Source organism: Lissotriton helveticus, chromosome 11, assembly GCF_964261635.1.
Source record: "Lissotriton helveticus chromosome 11, aLisHel1.1, whole genome shotgun sequence".
NCBI lineage: Eukaryota > Metazoa > Chordata > Amphibia > Caudata > Salamandridae > Lissotriton > Lissotriton helveticus.
In genome coordinates this window covers 1,079,525,877-1,079,548,789 of record NC_136072.1, presented here as the reverse complement: position 1 = coordinate 1,079,548,789, position 22,913 = coordinate 1,079,525,877, and the positions used below count along the sequence as shown (strand labels likewise).

The following is a 22,913-nucleotide window of genomic DNA, read 5'->3' as shown; positions in this document are numbered from 1 at the left end:
TCCCACGCTTAACAAACAGGCAGCCTCCGCAATGCTGCCTCCTCAGAAATGCCTGCATATGTACAAGGAAACCTGTCCATGCAAGTGTATGTATGAATATAGTAGTGTCTCTTTAATTATGTTTCTATTTTATAAGCCTACCATACAGTTTTCTAATATTTTTGCGGCATTTAGAAAGTCTTTGACTCCGCCAACCCCCGTATGATCTCAAGTACTGGGTAAAAGAGTGGAAGGTTGGACGGTGAGACAAGTAGAACATTTAATGGATGTGTAATGCCTAAATATACTGTTCTGGGAGCCCAGTCCCTTTTAACAAGGGGCGAGTTGGGGGTAGAGGTGATTCTGTCTGGAGAAATGTCTGTTTCAAAAGGCTTGTCTTGATGGCTCTCTTGAAGGTCAGCAGGCTGGTTTGCCTCCATAAACAAGAGAGCAGTACTCTGGCCTATCAGCACCAGTGCTTCCAGAGATTCAACCTCATTTGGCTGATCCAGTTTGTGTTGCACAGAGGGCAGTAGCAGTAAAAAGATGCACTTCTGTGTGGCAAGTGTAGAATCAGGACTACCAGCAAGTAGGTCTCTGCCCCCGGGGAACATCCTTTACAACGCAACTTTCACTCCGCACTACCATTACGACGCAGCTATTACAACGCAAGTCGTTACAACGACTTGCGCTGGAGGGCGCTGTAGGATAGGGAATAGTTTAATTTTCTATCCAACACCTTCCCTACTATCCACTGGGACTGGAGTTGGAATAGAAAATTTAACTATTCCACTATCCAGCGCCCCTCAACGCAAGTCGTTGTAACGACTTGCGTTGTAAAAACTGCGTTGTAATGGCATGCGGAGTAAAAGCATGCGTTGTGATGTCATACATCCCTGCCCCCGGTAAGGGTGGGAGAGATCCAGGGCTTGTACTTAATTTCCTAAGTTGAGTTCAGGGAAACTCAGTTTGATTTACTGCAACATGATGACTGCGATTTCTTGGTGCTTTTAAGGAGAGGTTGCTGTGAATGATTAATCTAAGATATTTAACATTTGGGGAGTGTTGGGGAATGAATCTACTTCATTCCAAGAGCATTACTGGTCCAGTTAACAATTAAAGTGAACTTTGTTTCAGTCGGATGCAACTTCAAATGGGTTCTTAATGTTTATGGAACAATGAGGAGGAGAAATGAATGACTTGATAGCTGTCCCAGACCTTCTTACAGATGCATTTGTCCTCAACACACAGGAGATTCATTTTTTAATGGCTCAGAAGCAGGACTTTGAGTAGAGGTTGAAAACTAAGGGACAGAAAATTGATGCTAGAGGTACTCCACAGGTAACTGTTAAAGGCTGAGATCCAGATCTATCCATCTGGATAAACTGATATCAGTAAAAGAGACAGAAATGTAATGGGTGAAGTTCCATGTCTCAGAATCCTACATGTGTTGCTGGGATAATGATCAGAGATTAAAGATTGAAAGTGTCAAAGGCAACCAAGACGTCTAGCAGGATTGAGAGTGGTTGTCCTTATCAGGGAAGGGAAGGGAATCATCCATGACCTCAATTGTTATTATCTTTGTGTTGCAGTGTGGCCTAAAGGCAGTTTGATAGTCGTGCAGGAGATGTTGGGTGCTGATTTTCATTTAGTTGAAGATTAGCAAGTTTGTGATTAGGCCGTTAATTAGCAGAATCTGAAGGTGTGTTCTGTATGTGTTGGAGAAGACGCCTTATGTGACAAAGACAATTACTTTGTTGAAGAGCGGTGCAAGGAATATTCCAGTGAGTAATTTTATGATGGTGGAAGTCAGGATGCCTTACTTCCATCAATCGTGTGTAAGAGTTGCAAGAATCTTCATGAGTTTCATCTTTGTGGCTGAGCTAAAGGCGGTCAAGAAGAGATTGTTTGTCGTAACATGGGAGGATCAGTGGCAGGCTGCTTAGTTTTGTGGTGTCTGGACGTATTTGTCTTGTCTGTGCAGAACTTGTTTAGACCCTTCCACTTGATGATTGACTGAGATATGAATGGGTCTGTTAGAGGGCTGATGCAGAGCTAAAGCATTTTGAAAAGGGCTTTGGGTTTCTTGGAAGGTTCTGTAAAGGTTGACATGTAATATGTTGATTTGGTTGAGCTAGTGAGATTTTTATGGGCTGGTTGAGGAGCTTATAGCTCTAGACTTGTTTTATTATTTTGATTTAGTGACTTTTTTTTTCTCTTGACAGACAGGCAAATCCTTACTTGTTTAGTCCCAAATTTGAGACAACAAAATTATTAAAACAATCAACTTCCCCTTATTTACATCAAAACATAGTAAAATAAAATCATAAAAAAGAGATCATGCCAATGTCAATAATACTTTAAAAACTGCTAAAATAATGTTCACATTTTTATGGTAAGTAATTTCAATTCTTGATTATTTTAGACATACACAAACATCACTTCACTACACATTGAAATAGAGCATAAGCAACTATGAATTTCCTACGGATTGTTACATCAGAATATAAGAAACAATATGTATCATAAAGTAAATGATCACTCCGGAGGTAATATAGTTTTACAAAACTACTAAAAAGAATTAAAAAAAATTAAAACAGATCAATTAATTTTCTGGATTGGTTAAAAGTGCATGTGCTTTTCCTACAGGAAAGATGCCATTACAGATAAACAGGCGATCTAAAAACGTTAAACAAGGCATGGGCAGAGCAGGGCAAACAAACACAACAACAAAAGTCAATGATCAATCCAGAATCAAGATAGTTTTTAAAAAACTACAAAACAAACGTAAAGATTTTAAAACAGGACATTTCATTTTCTGGATTGCTTAAAGTAGCACATGCTTTATCTACAGTGAAGATGCCATTATGGATTCACGCAAAACAACAGTTGATGGACAGAATGCAGAACAATGTCATACATTCACCCCAGTACAGAGATCTGGGCCTAAATCCATCGTTTTTTTGCACTCCACACCACCCCAGTTCAGACATGGCCATATGCAAATCAGCCATGACCCTGTGCCTCATGGGAACAGTCCAGCCCGAACTGCCAAGCCATGTCTTTACTGGACATTGTTTTGCACTATGGATTCACAGCAGCTTTAAAAACTTAAAACGAAGCATGCGCCGAGCAGGACTGACAAAACCAACATGCTCAAAATCTTGAATTCCCTAAGTACATAAATTACATATTCACTCATTTCTGATATGTCTATTCTAGGTTCCTGTGATACACCATAAATGTACATTTGAAGTTTAACAGGAAGCATCAATAGTCTGACTTTGTTCTCTATATTCCATTTCAAATACGGTTGCGTTCTCTTCATGCTACAAGTAGTGTTAACCATGTCGCCTCTACAATTCAAGTAGGTAAGAAGCCAGATCTCATTCCATGCTAAGTTCTGGGCTTGAACTTTTAAGAAATGACTTAAGTTCTGACATGGACATGGGTGCCAATGTCTCTTGATTTTGTTTTAAAAGGTCTAAAGCAGCATGCAAATTCTTCCCAAAAATGCTATCCTGCATTTGCTCAATAAAAACATCTCTCTAGACTAACCTCCTCAAAGAGTTGCCATCCAACTGAATAAACCAGAGGCCCCAATGTAGGACTGCCACCAGACTCTTTACAAAACTATTTACAAGACCTAGTTGTACATGCAAAGCAGGTGTGGAGGCTAAGGTATTCAAACTAAATCATCTGTAAAGAATTTTTCCCTCAGTGGAATCCATAAAGGACCAACTGTTAATTGACTAGACCATTCCACATATGATAGTATGGGGAGATTTTTTAACGATATGACTGAATTAGAAAGAAAAAGTGTCTACGACATTGGGCATTATAGAATGTTCTCTACCAATTAGTACCGCATAATGCTTTAGTGTGCACATGAGAGGTGAAGTTCCTTTCTAACAGATTAGAGCTAAAAAAAAAATCCTTAAGTATGCATATGTCTTCCCCTCCAGTTTTTCGATCCCCAAGTGACACGTGTACTTTGTTTTCTTTAATTCATGCTTGCCTTCAAAAACTATGGGGCATATTATCAAGAAAGGCGATAAAATTATCGCCGCTTTAGCGGCAGGAAACTGCCGCTAAAGCGGCGATAATGGGCTTGATAATATGCCCTTGTAAATTCCCATAGCAGCCCAAGTTCTGGTGGTAACCTGGGCTGCTATGGGAATTCTCAAGGGCATATTATCAAGCCCATTATTGCCGCTTTAAATATTTTTATTAAACAAAGCAAATTGGGCATTTATACAAGCAGACATAATATTATGCATTGTGTGGATCCAGAGAGCAAATCAACCTTGTTCATCATTTTAGTTACATATACGGAATATATATATTGACAAATCAGTATTATTAACCTCTACATGTCCAATCTGTGTCATTCTGAGGCACTTCCATCGTCATCAATGTGCGGAGGCGCGCATATATTACCACGAAACTTGTTCCAAGCACACCAAATTTTCTCCCACTTCTTGGGGCACCCACGATGTACAAACACCGACTTCTCTGCCACCATCATTTCATCCAGATCTTGGCACCATTTACGGAGGGTAGGTAGTGTTTCTGAGCCCCACAATAGGACGATGTTACGTTTTGCCACCATCATACCTAACATTACCCAATCTTGCTGGCGGTGGTTTAAGTCGTTTGGTTCCCATACATTCAACAAACAACGTCGGGGTTCTGGCACCAGGGAAACAGATACTGTTTGGGAAATTGTACGCATGACTGCCATCCAATACGCCGCTATGTGTTTACAGTCCCAGATGGTATGGTAGAATGTCCCCGCGTCGCCACAATGTCGTAAGCAATATTTATGGGGGGTGGACCCTTTTCTGAATAACGTCGTTCTAGTGTAGTATGTATGATGTAATATTTTAAGTTGAACAAGTTTGAACCTAGAGGGTATTGCTGTTTCCCGGGGGGACGCAAGGGCCTCTTGCCATTCTGATTCATCAAAGTCGCCCACGTCACTGGATCAATTCTGTCTTAGTGTGTATGTCAGGTCCGGAAGGTTGTTGATCAACTTTCGGTAGGTCAAGGAGGTGGCCCTATCTGGCATAAATTCAGTCAGAAGTCTGTCTTCCAGAGGAGAGGAGTCCTGCAGGTCAGTACCCGCCGGTATGGCCGACTGAAGTGCATGTCTGATTTGAAGGTATCTGAACTTCTCCTTCTGCGTCATTTCGTAATGGGCCTGGAGGTGGGAGAAATCCACCACCTTTCCTCCCTTCCAGAGGTCACCCACCACTGAGATGCCTACATTGTCCCAGTCCCGGAACCCTGTACTATTACAAAGGAAACCTAACCTGTAAGAGTCCCACAGTGGTGTCATCTGTGTGATCGTCCCGGAGCACTTAAGACGCCTATTCGCTTTAAACCAAAGGTGTACAGAGTGTCGCGTGGGTCTAAGTAGATCTGCGGGCATGCGGCGACTATACAGATTTCCCAGCAGCCCTCTGTCCTCCAAGCACTGTCTGTCGGCTAGGTATGCTGGTTCAGTCTGCGGGGCATGCAACCAGTAATTTATCTGTTTAAGGTGGGCCGCCCAGTAGTATAATTCTATGTCCGGAAGCGCTATTCCCCTGTCATTCCAACTCTTTGTTAACTTAGCCTGGGCGATACGTGGCGGCTTCCCATCCCACAAAAGATTGGAAACAGTTGTAGCAATAGTTCTGAAATAAGAGTCAGGGACCAGAAATGGCGTATTCTCAAGGACATATAGAAATCGCGGGAGCGCCATCATTTTGTATAATGCCGCTTTACCCAAAAGTGTAAGAGGGAGAGTTCGCCAGACTTTAACGTCTCGCTTAAACCGCTCTAGAGGGGGACTCAGATTTAAATTGTAAAATTCGTTTGAATCTGATGTGATATAGATACCTAGGTATTTGAATGCTGTTGCAGTAGTTCGCAGGGGGCAGCTCACGGGGAGAATAGGGGGAGGGCCAGTCAGGACACGGAGAGTGGATTTGGACCAATTTATTCTGTAGCCAGAACACTCTGCCGAACTTCTCACAGACGTTCTGCAATTCTAGAATGGATTTCTTGGGGGAGGTGAAGTATAGCAAGATGTCATCCGGATATAGAGATATGCGGTCCTCCCATGTATTGGTCCATGAAAGTCCTTTGATAGAGGGTTCCCATCTGATCCAGATTGCAAGTGGTTCCAGAATCAGCGCAAAAAGCAGCGGGGACAGTGGACATCCCTGTCGCGTACCTCGACCAAGCGGGAAGTCTCGAGAGACATGTCCATTGGCAGCAACGTGTGCCAAGGGTTTCTTGTAGAGGAGGCGAATCCTGCTGCAGAATTTAGGACCGAAGCCCATGTGGCGGAGCGCCGCAAACAAGTAAGGCCATTCCACGGTATCGAACGCCATAGTGGCGTCTAAAGAAAGGATGACTGCAGGTTCCTGAATATATGATGTGCGTGCCAAGACCGCATAAAGCCTGCGCAAATTAAGTGCCGTGCTACGGTGCGGCATGAATCCAGATTGATCCGGATGCACTAAAGAGGAGAGGTGGGGAGTCAGCCGCAGCACCAGCAGTTTGGCTAAAATATTGGGTTCTTCATTTATCAGGGAGATTGGGCAATAAGATGCGCAGTCCGTTTTTGGTCTGCCAGGTTAGTGAATCGCAACTATAGTGGCAAGGCGCTGGTCTCTCGGCATATCTCCCGTTTCAAGACTGTCAAGAAACATCTCAAGCATAAAGGAAGCAGATGTCTGCGCTGTCCTTGTATACAGTTCCACTGGGAGTCCATTAGGCCCCAGCGCCTTACCAGACGCAAGGGAGTAGGTTGCAGTCTGCAGTTCTTCTACAGTAATGTCCGCCTCCAGCAGGAGTGGCGCCTCAGGAGAGAGTTGAGGGATAGTTAAATCTTTTATATAGTCATATGCTTCTTCAGACGTGTAAGACGCCCGGGGGGCATATAGTTGCTCATAATGATCTGCCAAGATGTCTACTATATCATCTGGTTTGGAGATCATGAAGCCTGTGGGGGAGAGTAGTTGCGCTATGACCTTACTCGCTCTTTCTTTCCTGTCTAGCCAAGCCAGCATCTTCCCCGCTTTATCTCCCAATTCGTATATCCTATGCCTAGTTGCTTGGATGGTAGCTATCGCACTTTCCCTTTGGTATGTCACATATGCTGTTTGCTTAATCTGGACCTCAAGGGCGATTTCAAGCGACGGGCACGTCACCTGTTTGGTTGTGGCAGTGGTTAGTTCCTCCTCAAGAGTATCAAGCTCCGCCTGTTGCACCCGTTTGTGACCTGTAATGGAGGCTATTGCTTGCCCACGCAGGACCACCTTATAGGCCTCCTAGAGCGTGCTGGGGGAGTCCACCGAGCCAAGATTCTCTTGAAAGAATTGTCTGATAGTAACTGTGAGGTGCTTCATAATGGGTCTTACATGTAGAAAACTAGCGTGGAGCGGAAACATACGCTTTCTAGAAGTCTGGTGGTGTGTGTATTTTAGCAGCAATGGAGAATGATCTGAGGTGCCCCTAGGGCGGATAACCACCTCTTCTATTCCCGGCAGGCCATCTGCTGATATTAGGAAATAATCAATGTGCGTGAGACAGTTGTGGACCCCCGAGTAGTAAGTGTATTGTTTCTCGTGAGGGTGTTTGTACCTCCAACTATCTGTGAGCCCCATAGCGTCTGTGAGGCCGAGAAGACGTCGCCCACCCTGTGTCCCAGATCCGGTAGGGAATCTGTCCAATGTGCCGTCCATTATTTCGTTGAAGTCGCCACCTATGAGTAGTGTCGCAGCAGGTAATGCTAGTAAGAATGCTGTGAGTGCAGAGTGGGTTTGTGTGTGAAGGGCCTGTGGGATATAAACAGAGACCAAATTAAATAATCGCCCCTCCCATTGAACTGCCAGTGCTGCGAAACGGCCCTGATCGTCAACTCGCTTCTGTTGTATCACCAATAGGAAATTCTTCCTGATAAGTATCCTCGTACCCCTAGAGCCTGAGGAAAACTCTGCATATGCAGCCATTTGGTATCCCCATCTATCCATAGCCCTGACAGTCGAGCCCATTAGGTGTGTCTCTTGCAGTAGTGCCACTGCGGGGCCACAACGTTTCAGGTGCAGCAGCACCAAGCCCCTCTTCACTTTGTCTCCTAAACCTCGGACATTCCTGGACAATATCGTTAAAGCTGTTTGGGGAGTCTTGGACTCCTGTGAAACTTGCTCAGCCATCAGACATACTGAAAATTGTCAAATATTCAAGGCCACGTTTGCTACACATAGATCCATCATGAAAGGAGAGTGCTGCCCCAATAACAATGCATAGAACCAACACAAAAAATTCAAACAAAACATTTACCCCCTCAACCCAGTTCCCACCCCCCCCTCCCTGCCTAGCGGCAATAATTGTATCGCCTTTCTTGATAATATGACCCTATATCTATACTTTTTGAAATGTTTCTGTTTAAAAAGTGGTCTTCTACAAAAGTTTTAAGTAGGTCGATTTTCTGCTGCTTTGGGCTGGTTTGTTTGCTATCAATAAGTGTATCAAATATCAATTTAGTGTACCACATTGTGAAGGACTTTAGGGCATATTAGCAAGAACCTTGTTAAAATTATCGCCATTTTACTGGCAGGAAGCTGCCGCTAAAATGGCGATAATGGGCTTGCTAATATGTGTTATAGAATTCCAACAGAAGACCAGGTTAGATGTGCAGGACATCTAACCTGGGCTTCTATTGGAATTCTATAACGCATATTAGCAAGCCCATTGTCGCCGTATTAGTGGCGGTATTCTGCCGCTAAAATGGCGATAATTTTAACGAGGTTCTTGCTAATATGCCCCTTTGTTTTGTGGAGACTTGCTTCAATGGGCATCCAGGGTGGCTTTTAGGATATAGATGTGTGAATCACAGAGTGTATTGAGATTATTCGCGGGCGGGTCAGTTGTGTGTGCCAAGTTGGTGAGATTCTGTCTGAGGATGTCAAACATGGAAGTCTTTTTAGGTACTGGAAAAAGTGATTGGCATGGAAATAAGGTATGAGTGAAATTTATACTACACCCATAAAGTCTGGAAAGTATGCCCTTTACGAAGGCTTGTGAAGTTTCACAACTTCCCCCAAGGAGAAGTTTGAGCTGACTGGCCATACACAGGTCCATTTGGATCATTCATCCCCAATGGACATGAGAAGTTGATGTAACTTGTAGTCATTAGTGTGGGTAGGTCAGTGACATACTGGTTGATATCCAATATGCATGCTTATAAGATTGGAGGTGCATGTTCTTTTGTGAGTGTGGGATGAGGCACATAACTGTTACTTATCTATGGTACGAAATCCAGGATTTGTCATTTTCAGGCCATATTTATCTCGTTCATATCAGACACCTGACTGGGACATCCTAGTATGTCTGAAGTTAAGGGGTATTGGTTATCCTCAAAGTTGCTCTTGTTTTGCAATTTTGAGGTGTGGTGTGGCTAGTGTCTAAAGAGACCACTCCATGCAAGTGTGCAGACAAATCTGGACATGCAGGCATGTAAGACCCCGCTGCATGAGAGTAAAAGACTCATCCCAGGGAACATTAAACATGACATAGACGAACAGACCTTTAACACACCCTTTCCCAAGCATGTACTAGAAGACCTGCACAAGCGGATATATGATAAGACTTTCCCTCCAGATGTAGACAAGTCTGTAGGGTCATATAAACAGACGTGGTCCTGTGAAAGCTTAAATTGAGAATAAGGAGAATTAGCGATTCATTTAGAGGAAGATGGTCACAGGACATGTCTCAAAAATTTGCTGAATGTGCCTTCCACCCTTTTCTCAGTTCCACAAATCATTTAGAGGTCAGAGATGTGTTTTTCCCAACAGGGGAGCGGGTGCCTACCTGGCTGTGGGGAAGACCTTTGTGGTGGCCCCAATGCGGTGTAAATGGCTTTGGAAGCCACTCCCACAGGCACCCAGTCTGTCTAAGTACCCCATGTCAAACCTGGTAGTCCTTAAAAGAAAAAGCCAAGAAATATCACCAATGCACCTACAGAAAAAGCCCAGCACGCTGAGGACATAAGTTATGTCATTTCTGAAGGAAATCCCCTTATTTTGAGGTGCATCTTTGTAAATAACATAAGTAATGGCACATCCACCATGTCGCTGTCGTCTGGTTGGCTAGCAATCAGGTTTCTTTTCCAAGAAGCAGCTGGCACGAAGGATGTGGGAGCCACTTCAGGAGATAAATGTGTGCATGAATGGTGGACAACACATTTGGTGGGGCAGGGGGATGAGAGTAGCAGTGGTTCTGCTTCTTTTGGCCAGATATATGATGGCCTACCCCATCAAACTTTAAATTAGGTCTTTAGATCAAGAACCTTTAATGTGAAAACCTTAACCTTCTGGGGGCATATTAGCAAGAAATAGCGATATTTATCGCTAAATGTGCTTAGCGCATTTTTTTTTATCGCTGCCTATCGCTGGATATGTTAGCGGAGAAAACATGCTATTAGCAACATTTTTCTCCATTGTGCTAAAATATCCTGCGATAGCGGCAAAATGTGTGAATATTGCTGGAAATCCAGCGATATTCAAGCATTAACGCCAATGGGGACTTAACCTGAGAATCCACCTCCCATTGGATAAACAGGTAAGTCATGATTTTAGCAGGTGTTAGATTATAGCGATAATTGCGCTTAGCGCGATTTTTTTATCGCTAAGCCTGCCTTGCTAATAGGCGATAGCTTTGTTAGCGACTGCTTTCAGTCGCTAATAGTTTGGGTACGCCCACTTTGCATGTCATTAGCGATAAATAAATAATCGGGCCCCAAACCGGTCGCTAACGCCTAAAAGCTGTCGCTAACTGCTGTTAGCGACAGCTTGCTAATAAGGCGATAAAAATATTGCCACTTTAGCGGCAAAAAGTGCCGCTAAAGCGGCGATATGGCCCTTGCTAATATTCCCCCTGGTTTTTAACAAAGGAATGTCCATGTATGAGTTTAATATGTATCTGTGAATGCAGGTGTGTACCACAGATCTACCTCTCTGGGATGTTCACCAGAGAGCTGTCATCGCAGGTGTATATGATGAAGTCATCCTTGCAGGAACATACCACTCTGCATGTCCCTGCAGATGTATACTGCAGACCTGTCTTTTCAGCTCTGCACAGGCGGTTTATCCCTGCATGTGTATTTCATACTTGGTCTGTCCCTAAAGGTGTTTACCAGACATCTAGATTAGCTCATGTATACCACTGACATGTCCATGCAGAATCATACCTACTCCAGAACGGTCGCTCCCCCACGCTCCCGTACTCCACAATCTCATCGTGCTGCTGCTCGCAACGCACTCTGCTGAAACGCACTCCTTGCTGGAATTGGTATCGTTTACTGTGCTACCTGTAACTGCTATCGTTTTTTGCCTGTCATCGTAGCTTTACTTTTGGAGCATTTATTTCACCAAATTGAGCGTTTTGATACGTAGTGCCGCACTCTCTGCTCTGCATTACAGCGCGACATTGCTGAGGCTTTATTTGCATGCTGGTACATTGGCTGCACACTCGGTGCCATTGTACATTTGCTGCCCCTGTCTCGCTTTCCCTTTGACCTCCATTTTCTTGTTGTGGTTTCCCCTGGCCCGCCCCTCCTCCCCGCTACCGCCTCCCAGCTGACCCTCCCACGCTCCGCCCCCTCCACTAGCCATTTAAGACAGATGTCCCAACGCGCAGCGTCCACGCGCTGCGGCCGCGCCGAAGGTGCGCCAAAGGTAAGCCCGTCTATGCCCGTCCGCGCCTGGACCGCGCCCAGCGCCAGACCCCCTGGCCCCCGCATTTCCCAGCTCTCCCGTATAACATACGACGCCGCAACCCTCACTGCCCTCAACCCTGGCCGCCCTCCAAACTGCCACCAAGCCGCACCGGGACACACCCATGGACCCTTCACATGCTACCCCTGCAAGTTCGACTGCACCAAGACCCACACCAAATCCACAAACACCAAACAGAGATCCGACACTCACCACCTACATTGCATCCTGCTCAACACCCGCTCGATCCACAGACACGCCATCGACCTTTGGAATCTACTAGACACCACTTCTCCGGACGTCGCCTTCCTAACAGAAACATGGATGAACGCCTCTTCAGCTCCAGACATCACCATAGCCATCCCGGACGGCTACAAGATCATCCGAAAAGACCGCACCAACCAAACAGGAGGAGGCATCGCCATCGTCCATAAGAACTCCATCCGCGTCTCAACCAGCTCAGACGTCAACTTCACTATCGCCGAACATCTTCACTTTCAGATCCACACCGACCCCAAGACCACACTCAGAGGCACCCTCCTTTACAGGCCACCAGGACCCCGCACACAATTCAGTGAAGACATCACTGACTTCATCACCCCACACGCACTCCCCTCCGAGGAATACATTCTACTGGGAGACCTCAATTTTCACCTGGAAAAGAGCAACGACAGCAACACCACCACCCTCCTGGACAATCTGGCCAACCTTGGACTCAAACAACTAGTAAACACCCCCACCCACTACGCAGGACACACACTCGACCCTATCTTCACCTCCAGCAAGCACATCTCCTTCAATCACACCACAGCTCTCCATTGGACGGACCACAGCTGCGTCCACTTTAACTACAAAAAAACCACAATCCACAACCACCCTCAACCTTCTCTACGAAGAAACTGGAACAAAATCACCATCGACCAGATCTCCACATCTCTTCTTCAAAACCCCCCTGCCTATTCGTCGAACCCTAACCAAGCAGCCATCAACCTCACACAATGGCTAACCCACAGCGCCGACAACCTAGCACCCTTGAAAAAACGCCAAATCAAGCTAGGCAGCAAAAACGCCCCCTGGTTCAACAATGACCTTAAGAAATCCAAGAAACTCTGTTGTTCCCTTGAGAAAGCCTGGAAAAAAGACCCAAACACTAGCACCAGAGACGCCTTCAAAAACGCCACCCTTCAACACCACCAACTGATCCGGACAGCCAAGAAATCCGCATTCAAAGACCGACTAGACAACAACGCCCACAACAGCAAGGAACTATTCAACATCGTCAAAGAGTTTACCAGCCCCACTGCCAACTCCAACGACATCACTCACTCTCAAATCCTTTGCGACTCCCTAGCTTCATTCTTCCACGACAAAATCGCCGACATCCATAACAGCTTCAACAACCAACCCGGAGACCAACCCACCGAACCTAAACCCCCCTCGAACATCCTTTACGACTGGAACCCAATCTACTCTGAGGACACTATTCGCCTGATGAACTCCATCCACTCAGGATCCCCCACAGATCCATGTCCCCACCACATCTTCAACAAAGCAGACTCCATCATCGCACCCCACCTCTGAGACGTCATCAACTGCTCCCTCAACTCCGCCACCTTCCCGGAAAGCTGGAAACACGCCGAACTCAGCGCCCTTCTGAAAAAACCCACAGCAGACCCCACCGAACTCAAAAACTACCGCCCCATCTCGCTCCTACCATTCCCGGCCAAAGTCATCGAGAAAGCCGTCAACAACCAGCTCGCCGCCTTCCTCGAAACCAACAAATCCCTCGACTCCTCACAATCCGGCTTCCGAGCCAAACACAGCACCGAGACCGCACTCATCGCAGCAACAGACGACATTCGAACACTACTGGACAACGGAGACACAGTCGCCCTCATCCTGCTTGACCTCTCCGCAGCCTTCGATACAGTCTGTCACAGCACCCTCATACAACGCCTCAAAAACATCGGAATTCAAGGAAAAGCACTGGACTGGATCACCTCGTTCCTTGCCGGAAGAACTCAGAGAGTCCGCCTCCCACCGTTTAAGTCAGAAGCCACCAAAGTCATCTGCGGCGTGCCACAAGGATCTTCACTCAGCCCCACCCTCTTCAACGTATACATGAGCCCCCTCGCGACCATCGCACGTCAACACAACCTCAACATCATCTCCTACGCTGATGACACTCAACTGATCCTCTCACTCACCAAAGACCCTAACACCGCCAAAACCAACCTACACGAAGGGATGAAAGAAGTAGCCGAGTGGATGAAGCACAGCCGTCTTAAACTGAACTCAGACAAAACAGAAGTCCTCATCTTAGGTACCTCCCCTTCCGCCTGGGACGACTCCTGGTGGCCAGCGGCCCTAGGAAAAGCACCCATCCCAACAGACCATGCACGGAACCTGGGTGTCATCCTGGACTCCTCACTCTCGATGACTAGACAAGTCAACGCCGTCTCATCATCTTGCTTCAACATTCTTCGCATGCTCAAAAAAACATTTCGCTGGATCCCCACCGAAACTAGAAAAACGGTCACCCACGCACTGGTTACAAGCCGCCTGGACTACGGAAACACCCTGTACGCCGGCACCACCGCAAAACTTCAGAAAAAACTCCAACGTATCCAAAACGCTTCAGCCAGACTCATACTAGACATCCCGCGTAAAGACCACATATCCGGTCACCTGAAAGACCTCCACTGGCTCCCTGTCAATAAGAGGATAACGTTCCGCCTCCTCACCCACGCACACAAAGCACTCTACGAACTTGGACCCGAATGCCTCAACACGCGATTATCCTTCTACACCCCCTCCCGCCAACTTCGTTCTTCTAACCAAGCCCTCGCTGCTGTTCCACGCATCAACAAAACCACCATGGGGGGAAGATCCTTCTCCTACCTAGCGGCTAAAACCTGGAACTCCCTTCCCACTCACCTCCGCCTTACTCAAAACCACCTAGCCTTCAGAAAGCAGCTTAAAACCTGGATATTCGACAAGTAATTTCCCACCCTTCCACAAGCGCCTTGAGACCCTCTGGGTATGTAGTGCGCTATATAAATTATTTGACTTTGACTTTGACTTTGACTTATCTCAGCAGATGTATGCTACAGATTTGTGTAGACATATGCTGAAGATATACACCTCTGACTGTATACAGAAGTCACCGAAGATCTGCCCCTTAAGGTGTACACCATAACCTGCCTCAGCAGGTTTTTATTGTAAAGTTGTCCTTGCAGGTGTTTAGAATACTCCTGACCCTGTGTTTTTTACAGAAGATCTGTCACTGAAGGTATTTACTGTTCATCTGGCCCACAGGTATTTACACAGGGCTTCTACCTGTAGTGGTTTATGGAAGACCTTCCCCCACCAAGAGCATAAAGTAAATCTATCCCTGCAGGTGTTTACTGTGTACCTTTACCTGCAGTTGTATACTGAAGAACTGTCCCTACATGTTCCTACTAACTTGCCCATGTTTATCAGAGACTTGGCCCTCTAGACCTGACCCTATAGGTAGGTACGAGAGATCTGACCCTGTAGGTGTCCCTTCATGTGATCATTGAAAACCTTTCCTTAAGGTGCTTACAAAAGAGCTATCTCTGCTGGTGATTGCTGAAGCCCTGTACCCACAAGTGTTTACATTATACTCACCCCATCAGGTGTTTACCAAAGACACATCCCTGTAGGTGTTTGCAACAGACCTATCCTGACCTCTTCATAGGTCCCTTAAATAAGGGGATTTCCTTCAGAAATGACATAACTGATGCCCTCAATGTGCTGGGATTTTTCTGTAGGTGCATTGGTGATATCTTTGGTCTTTTTGTGTCAAGGACCACCAGGTTTGACATGGGGTACTTGAACAGATTGGGTGTCTGTGGAAGTGGCTTCCAAAGCCTTTTACCCTGCATTGGGGCCACCACAAAGGTCTTCCCGACAGCCAGGCAGGCAATGGCTTCCCTGTTGAAAAAAGCGCTTCTCTGACCTCTAAATAATTTGCGGAACTGAGAAAAAGGTGGAAGGCACATTCAGCAATATTTGACACATGTCTTGTTGCCATGGTTGTATGATGTTATAACGCATGCTTTTACCCAGCATGCCATTAGAATGCAAATTTGCGCTGGATGTTGGAATAGTATAATTTACTATTCCAATTCCAGTGTGTGCAACTGTAGGGAAAGTGTTGGAGTTAAATCCAACACCTTATACCCCCTGCAACAAGCCATTTACGTTGTAACGGCATGCAGGGTAAAAGCATGCGTTGTAACGCCTGCGTTGTAACAGCTGTTTCCCATTGCCATCTTCCTCTAAATGAATCCCTAATTCTCCTTATTCTCATTTTACGCTTTCACAGGACCCCGTTTGTCTATATCACCCTACAGACTTGTCTACATCTGGAGGGACAAGTCTCATCTTAGATCTGCTTTGCAAGTCTTCTATTACAGACTTGGGAAAGGGCGTGTTAAACGTCCGTTTGGCTATCAATAGGTCAGGAGAGGTCTATTGTAAACACCTACAGGGATGAGTTTGTGGTAAACATCTGCTGAGACAAGTATAATGTAAACATTTGGGGGGACAGGGCTCCAGTAATCAAGGAGTTTGTTAGATGTGTGTCAGTGCAGGTGTTTACCAGAGGCTTATCTCTGTAGGTGTTTAACAGAGTTCTTCCCTCCCTATGTCACCAGGGACATTTCCCTGAAGCTCTTTACTGGAGGCAGACCGTATATTCAGAATTACCGTTAAGTCGCTGCCGTCCAAGATGCTCACGATGAGTTGCTTGAGTTCGCTGAGGGCGGTGCGAAGGCTGCCTGCTGGGACATCTTTAGCCGAAGAGGTTTCTGATGATTCGTCCATGGATGAGTCTGTGGACACGGCTGAGTCTGCGCTGTCATTGCCCCTCAGTTGCGAACATATTGATCGCACTTGGCAGTAGGCTTCCCAAAGTTGCAACTTCAGCTGGTAGGAGAAACAAGTGGCATATTAAGAAACTGCGTGACACAGGCACTCAACAACCTCTGGAAGAGGGCAACAACAGGGGGAGTTTCTTAGTTATGACAATACACACCAGTTCAGAACCACCCTGAAGGCATTACCAGCTGGTAGAGATAACCAGAGATTGCAATAACTTCTGACTGAGACCCACCTTGACGGTAATACCAGCTGGTAGATGCAACCAGTGAAGGCAGTAATCGCAGACTGAGACCCACGTGAAGGTAATACCATCTGGCCCAGATCTCAAGTGTTGCCAGTAAGATCTGGCAGAGAAGTTCGGCAATAACAGTGTCCACTACTAGACACCCATGATGACTGTAGTACTATCATTCTATGACTTTCATGATTATGTGAACCTACATAAACGAGGCTGGTAGATCAGAGAGAGGGGAGAAGGATGGCTAGGGAGGACCTAAATTAACCACCAGCCAAGTGTAAAGTGGCCTAGTGGGAATTAGCCAATGGATGGGTTTCCTTTCAAAACCAGAACTTATTCTGGGGATAGGCTGCCAAGCACCCCCTGTCACCCATCCATAATATGAGCTAATGAAAGTCTGATGACAAAAGGGCAAATGTAAGAACCCTCAAGAGAAGGGGCTCTGGCAAGTAGATTTGGCAAGAGGAAGGAAACAATAGTCCTGAGCTCACATCCCCATCTCTAACAATAGAAGTCTTCTCAACCTCCCCTACTGACTAGTTCCCTCCTCTATGAACACAGGAAGAATCTGCAGACTTCACAGCAACAGATTTTTTACAGTCAATTTACATATTCTAATGATGTTGGATTTTGGAGTATTGTGCTACAGCAAAAGGACAAGGAAGCACTGCTTAGAGTGAAAACTGTACTCAGGGCACACCCTCTAGTACAAATTTCTAGTGTTGACTGATGGCAAAGGGCAACCCATACAAAATATGTAACTTTGCAGCATTAACACATCTTATGCGTAGGAACATCTTATGTTATTATGCCTGCTACTTATCTAAGCCTGGTTTTATTTGGTGCTAGTATTTAATGCGCAGCAAGGTCACACTTTTTTAGTAAATCGAAAATCTACCATTCTTTTTGCATTGACCATGTTAGGCCCTCTTAGAATAATGACAGAGTAGGCTGGTGCTCTGCAATACAGAGCCATGTTGCACTGCTCTCCTGTCCACTTTTTTGCACCAGAAAGTTGATTGGAACTGGTGCTTGTGCTGCTTAGAATTGAGAAACGATGCTTAGTGTGGTGCAAGCATCTGTGCTAGAGTACAATATAGGGGTGAATGTGTGCTTTACAAATACAGATGCTATGTTATGGTATGGAACAGTCTCTAAACCCCTCTAATCAGGAAGGGGGTCTAGATCTACCTAACACTCCTCCGTATTTCTGCATCCGAGTTTTTGCTAAATATAGCGCCATTGGAACACAGTTCCCCTAAATAATGCAGCCAGCCAGAAATGATTATTTGTCCTCTGATGCACCCTGACTGTGCCTACATTGTCTTCCATGAGTATCTTACCTCTTGTTTTGAAGTATTTCATTGACTGACCAGAACAAACTGGATCTATCTCACAGTCCTATGTTCTGTGGATGATGGTGTATCTACATGTCTTCTTTTAGACATTTAATCATGCCTGTTTGAGTGACATATTTCCACACCTCCTTCTTCCCACATGTGCTCATCACACAGAGGTACCATTACCTCGAGCAGGTTAAGTAAACCTCAATGGACTTCACTCTGCCTACCTCCCCAGTAACGTGTAATCTGTTGTGATAACCCTTCGCCATTTCCCCCAATCCTCCAAATCACATGTATGATCATATGTACATGTCATAATATCTAAACCTATCCTAACCTCCGCTTCATGGTAACGAAAGGATCTACACTTCCTCCTTCTTGTCTTTTATATTTGCTCCTGCCGGGTCAGGGACAAAGAACTCTTTAGTGCAGCTGGTGCAGTGACACCCAGGGATGTGAAAGACCCACTGCAATCTAATCACGCCTTTCTTCTACTGCCCAGCTGAGGTGCAGGGGCATTTTCCTTGCTTGCATTAGGGTGAAAGGTCTCCTTGCTACACGCCTGTGTCTGGTCGTACCTTCACATTATATAAATGCGCTCACAGCTAAGGAGCATCCAACACTGATGCAAACGTATCGGCTCCTAAAATGATTTAGTGATATTAACTTAGATCCATTTACATACAGGGAATCTAAGGCCCCGATTACAAATGGTGTGGGATAGGGCATGGTATTTCCCACACCCGGTAAATACTGTTATCCCAGAGGGAGATATTTACAGCAAGTGGTAAAAACCTTCTGTTCAGCGGGGCCGATTCACAGAACTAACTTAAGACAAAATCCTAAACTTACTACTTTTGGTATTCACAGAAGTTAGGATTTTGTCTTAAGACAGACTTAAGACAGACTTACGACAGATTCCTAACTTAAGTCTGTCTTAAGTCTGTCTTAAGACAAACTTAAGACAAAATCCTAACTTCTGTGAATACCAAAAGTAGTAAGTTTAGGATTTTGTCTTAAGTTAGTTCTGTGAATCGAGCCCTTAGTTTTTAACTTAGAAATGAGGCATAACATGCACCATCAGTATTTAACACTCCGAAGCATGCATGTTTTGCCATTTTTATGGCCTTTTCTCATGGTATATTTAAGTAGGTTTGACCAACCAGAGTCTATCAGGGGAAAACTGAGAGGGTGTGATAATTATCAGACAAGTCCTAATTCCGATCCGTGGGCAAACTCTTGTCAGCAAAGGGATCAAAAATGAGCTGTGAACTTGTAAACAGAGCCCTGATAAAAAAAATATTATTCCATTGTGAAGTATTTGATGCAGGTGGTAAATACCCCCTATTATACATTTTCAATTTGAAAATGAGGCATAAGACAAAGAATCTCCATTGAACACACCAAACTGAGCAACTCCGCTATTTTCCCCCGGGTACATGTCCCTGATAAACTCTGGGAGGTTTGACTTGCTAGAACCTGTCAGGGGAAGACTGCAGAGGTACAGTGTTTATCATAGAATTTAGAAGTGCAATCCCTGTGCAAACTCCAGTTTGTGTAATGGATCAAGGGGAGATGTAAGGTCTTCAAGGAATGGTCCTTGCATACACACGGCTAGATGAAGAGACACAATGTTGCTTTTGAGTACTTGAGAACTCATTTACATATTCAATGGCTATCCTGAAAATCCGGCTTGGATCTCAAGGACCTGTCGGACCCACCCTGTCATAGAAATAGGTGTACTATTCGCACCTGAACCCGCTCCTGCTCCTGCTCCTCCGCTTCCATGCTCTGCTCAATCTCTGACAACAAGGAGGTACTATTGCTATTGAAGTTCTGCAGGTTGCGCTCCTCGCTTAGCTCCTCCAACTTCCGCTGCAGCTGGCGGGATGAGAGGCGCAGCTCTTGCAGCTCTTGCTGGCTTTGGCGTAGCTGGGGAAAAAAAAGAAGAACAGCAATGTTATATGATGTCGGTTGTTTTGTTACTTGAAATGACAATAAAGAAATAAAAAAATAAAAAACGTAATTTAAAAAAATGTCAGTGCTGGTTGTGATTCCCAGCCTATTAGATGGAGATGGTTTGCAATGGTCGCACCACGGCTCCCAAACATCTGTGACAACAAAAGTGGGAGTGTAAACGAGGGTGAAAGACAGGGTTGCAAAACATGCAGGATATATATAATACAGAGATATGTAGTGGGTTTAGAGATAAAGAATCTATATGAACCGTGAATATTTACACCTTTTTACCTTTTTCGAAAACAAAAAGGCATTCTCTTAATTGGTCTCTATGAAATTATAGATGCCATTCATCTTGAACATTTCTATTAAACAGTTTAGTTGAAGTGGTTTCTCAGTAATGGTATTCTCTGAAAAAGTTTTCCTATGAATTTGTTTGAAACCCCCTCCTCTCTGTCCTCGGTGTAGTTATGTTATGTTATGTTAATATGTATTTATTAAGCGCTCGTACGCCCAGGGGCTTCATGGCGCTATTGAAAGAGAACACAACACAACAGTTAAAAGTGAGATATAACTTAGCAATAGGCCTGCGAGAACAGCCAGGTTTTGAGAGAATGTCTGAAGCTAAGAAGATCTCCACTCAGTTTCAATTGTAAGGGAAGCGAATTCCAAAAGGTGGCTGCAAGGTGGTCGAAGCAGCTGCCACCAAGGCGCTTCCTTTTGTAAGATGGAACAATCAGTAAAGATTTTTGAGCAGAGCGGAGATTTAAAGATGGATTATATCTTAAGAACAATTCTTTTATAAACTTCGGGTCTGAGTCTTGTAAAGATTTAAAAATAATACACCCAGTTTTAAATGCAATTCGCTGCGCAACAGGCAGCCAGTGTAGTTGTTTCAAACCAGGTCTGATAGATTGCCATTTTGAGAGTCCCAGGATAAGTCTAGCGGCCTGATTCTGGGCCAACTGAAGTCGCTTTAACTCTCCCGCTTGGAGCCCCAAGTAAAGACTGTTGGAAAAGTCCAGTCGAGACAAAACAAGGGCAATTATGACCTGGATAAGGGCGGCCTGCGTGAGAAAGCGAGCAATTTTCCTTCTTTTTTTTAGTTGAAAGAAACTGGACGACACTACCGTGCCTACCTGTCTTTTCAAAGAAAGATCCTCACTAATTAATACTCCCAAGCTTTTAACTGAGGGCGATCTAATAGGTGGAGCCCCCATGCTAGATGGCCAAAAGCATGGGTTCCAGCTTAGTTCACTCTGCCCAGGCAAGACCAATTCAGTCTTGCCTGGGTTAAGTTTCAGATGGTTACGGCTCATCCAACCCTGAATGTGTGACATGGTGTTTTGAAATTCCTCTACCGAGTCCTTGGTGTTCAAAGGGAAGATGAGTTGCAGATCGTCTGCATAGTTAAAGATGGTAACTTTAGCATGTCTTAGGGAGTACAGTAGTGGGCGCAGGTACAAATTAAAAAGTAAAGGTGACAAAGATGAGCCCTGAGGTACCCCACATGTGGTGGAAATGGTGGGAGCTGTAAAAGGGACCAATCTTACTGATTGAGTGCGGCCAGTGATAAAGGAACGGATCCAACTCAACGCAGGCCCCCTAAGGCCAGCTTGTTCGACACGGTTGACCAAGATGGTATAGTCAACCGTGTCGAATGCTGCCGAAAGATCAAGTAAGACCAGGGCCTGGTGGATTCCCTTATCCGCGTTCCGCCTCAAAGTATTTTGTACCGCCAATATGACTGCTTCGGTTGAATGGCACGAACGGAAGCCAGCCTGGTTGGGTTCAAGATATTCTGTTTGTTCTATGAAATTAGACACGTTTGCACAGACGTGGGCTTCCAGTAACTTAGAGCTATAAGGCAGCAGTGATATGGGCCTATAATTTAACGGATCAAGCGGATCTGCTCCAACTTTCTTGATCAGAGGGATAAGCAGGGCCTTCTGAAGGCTGTTAGGAACTTTACCCTGTAAAAGTGATCCATTTAACAAAGGAAGCACGCCCCCTGGAATAGCTGTCCCCACCTCTCTCAAGATGTGCGGGGGGCAGATATCATCAGGCGAGCCCGATTTAACCCTTGTAAAAAGATTGGACAAGGTCTTACCATCAATAAGGGGAAAAGTTTCCAACGTAAGAGGGTTATAGTAAGCGTCATTCAGAGGAGGGGGGGACAAAGCACTAGAAATACTCTGTTTTATAGTACAGATTTTATTAAAGAAAAAAGAGTTCAATGAATTACAAAGATCCTGAGCAGGAGCGACCGATGGAGTAGTTCTGTCACTACCACTGAGATCCTTCACGATATTGAACAGATCTTTTGATTTATTACGAGAGTTCAATATTTTCTCTGAAAAGTAATCCGTTTTTTGTTTTAGGACAAGTTTTTGATAGTCTTTACGGGCCTTACAGTAGTTGGTTTTATCTTGTACGAATAACCAGTTCTCCATTTCCTCTTTTTTGACGTACTTCCAGTTTTTGAGACTTCAAGTGTGGCGTAAACCACTTATGTGCATCATTAGGGCGGGAACGGGGAATATTTGTACAAGGTACATGAGCGTCAGCTGCCTGGCGTAGCCAGTTAGAATAGGCTTCTTCGATGGCATCAATGTCCTTGGCCATAGGGGGAAGAGACAGAGCCAAGGTGTCCAAGAAAACTGAAATATCAATGTCCTTCCATTTTCTGACTTTCCCGCCTGTTTGGAAAGACTG

The 22,913-nt window shown here is 45.1% G+C and overlaps 1 protein-coding gene across 1 annotated transcript in view; it reads right to left on the bottom strand.

The window, feature by feature from the left end:
- Positions 1 to 22,913, bottom strand: part of BICDL1 (BICD family like cargo adaptor 1) — a 358,177-nt gene that overhangs the window by 94,796 nt on the left and 240,468 nt on the right. The window contains exons 5-6 of the mRNA XM_078667656.1: positions 19,992 to 20,171; positions 16,485 to 16,703 (exon numbers count right to left, since the gene is read on the bottom strand). Of these exons, the coding sequence (XP_078523782.1) occupies positions 16,485 to 16,703; positions 19,992 to 20,171 (399 nt within the window). The remainder of the gene's footprint in view (positions 1 to 16,484; positions 16,704 to 19,991; positions 20,172 to 22,913) is intronic.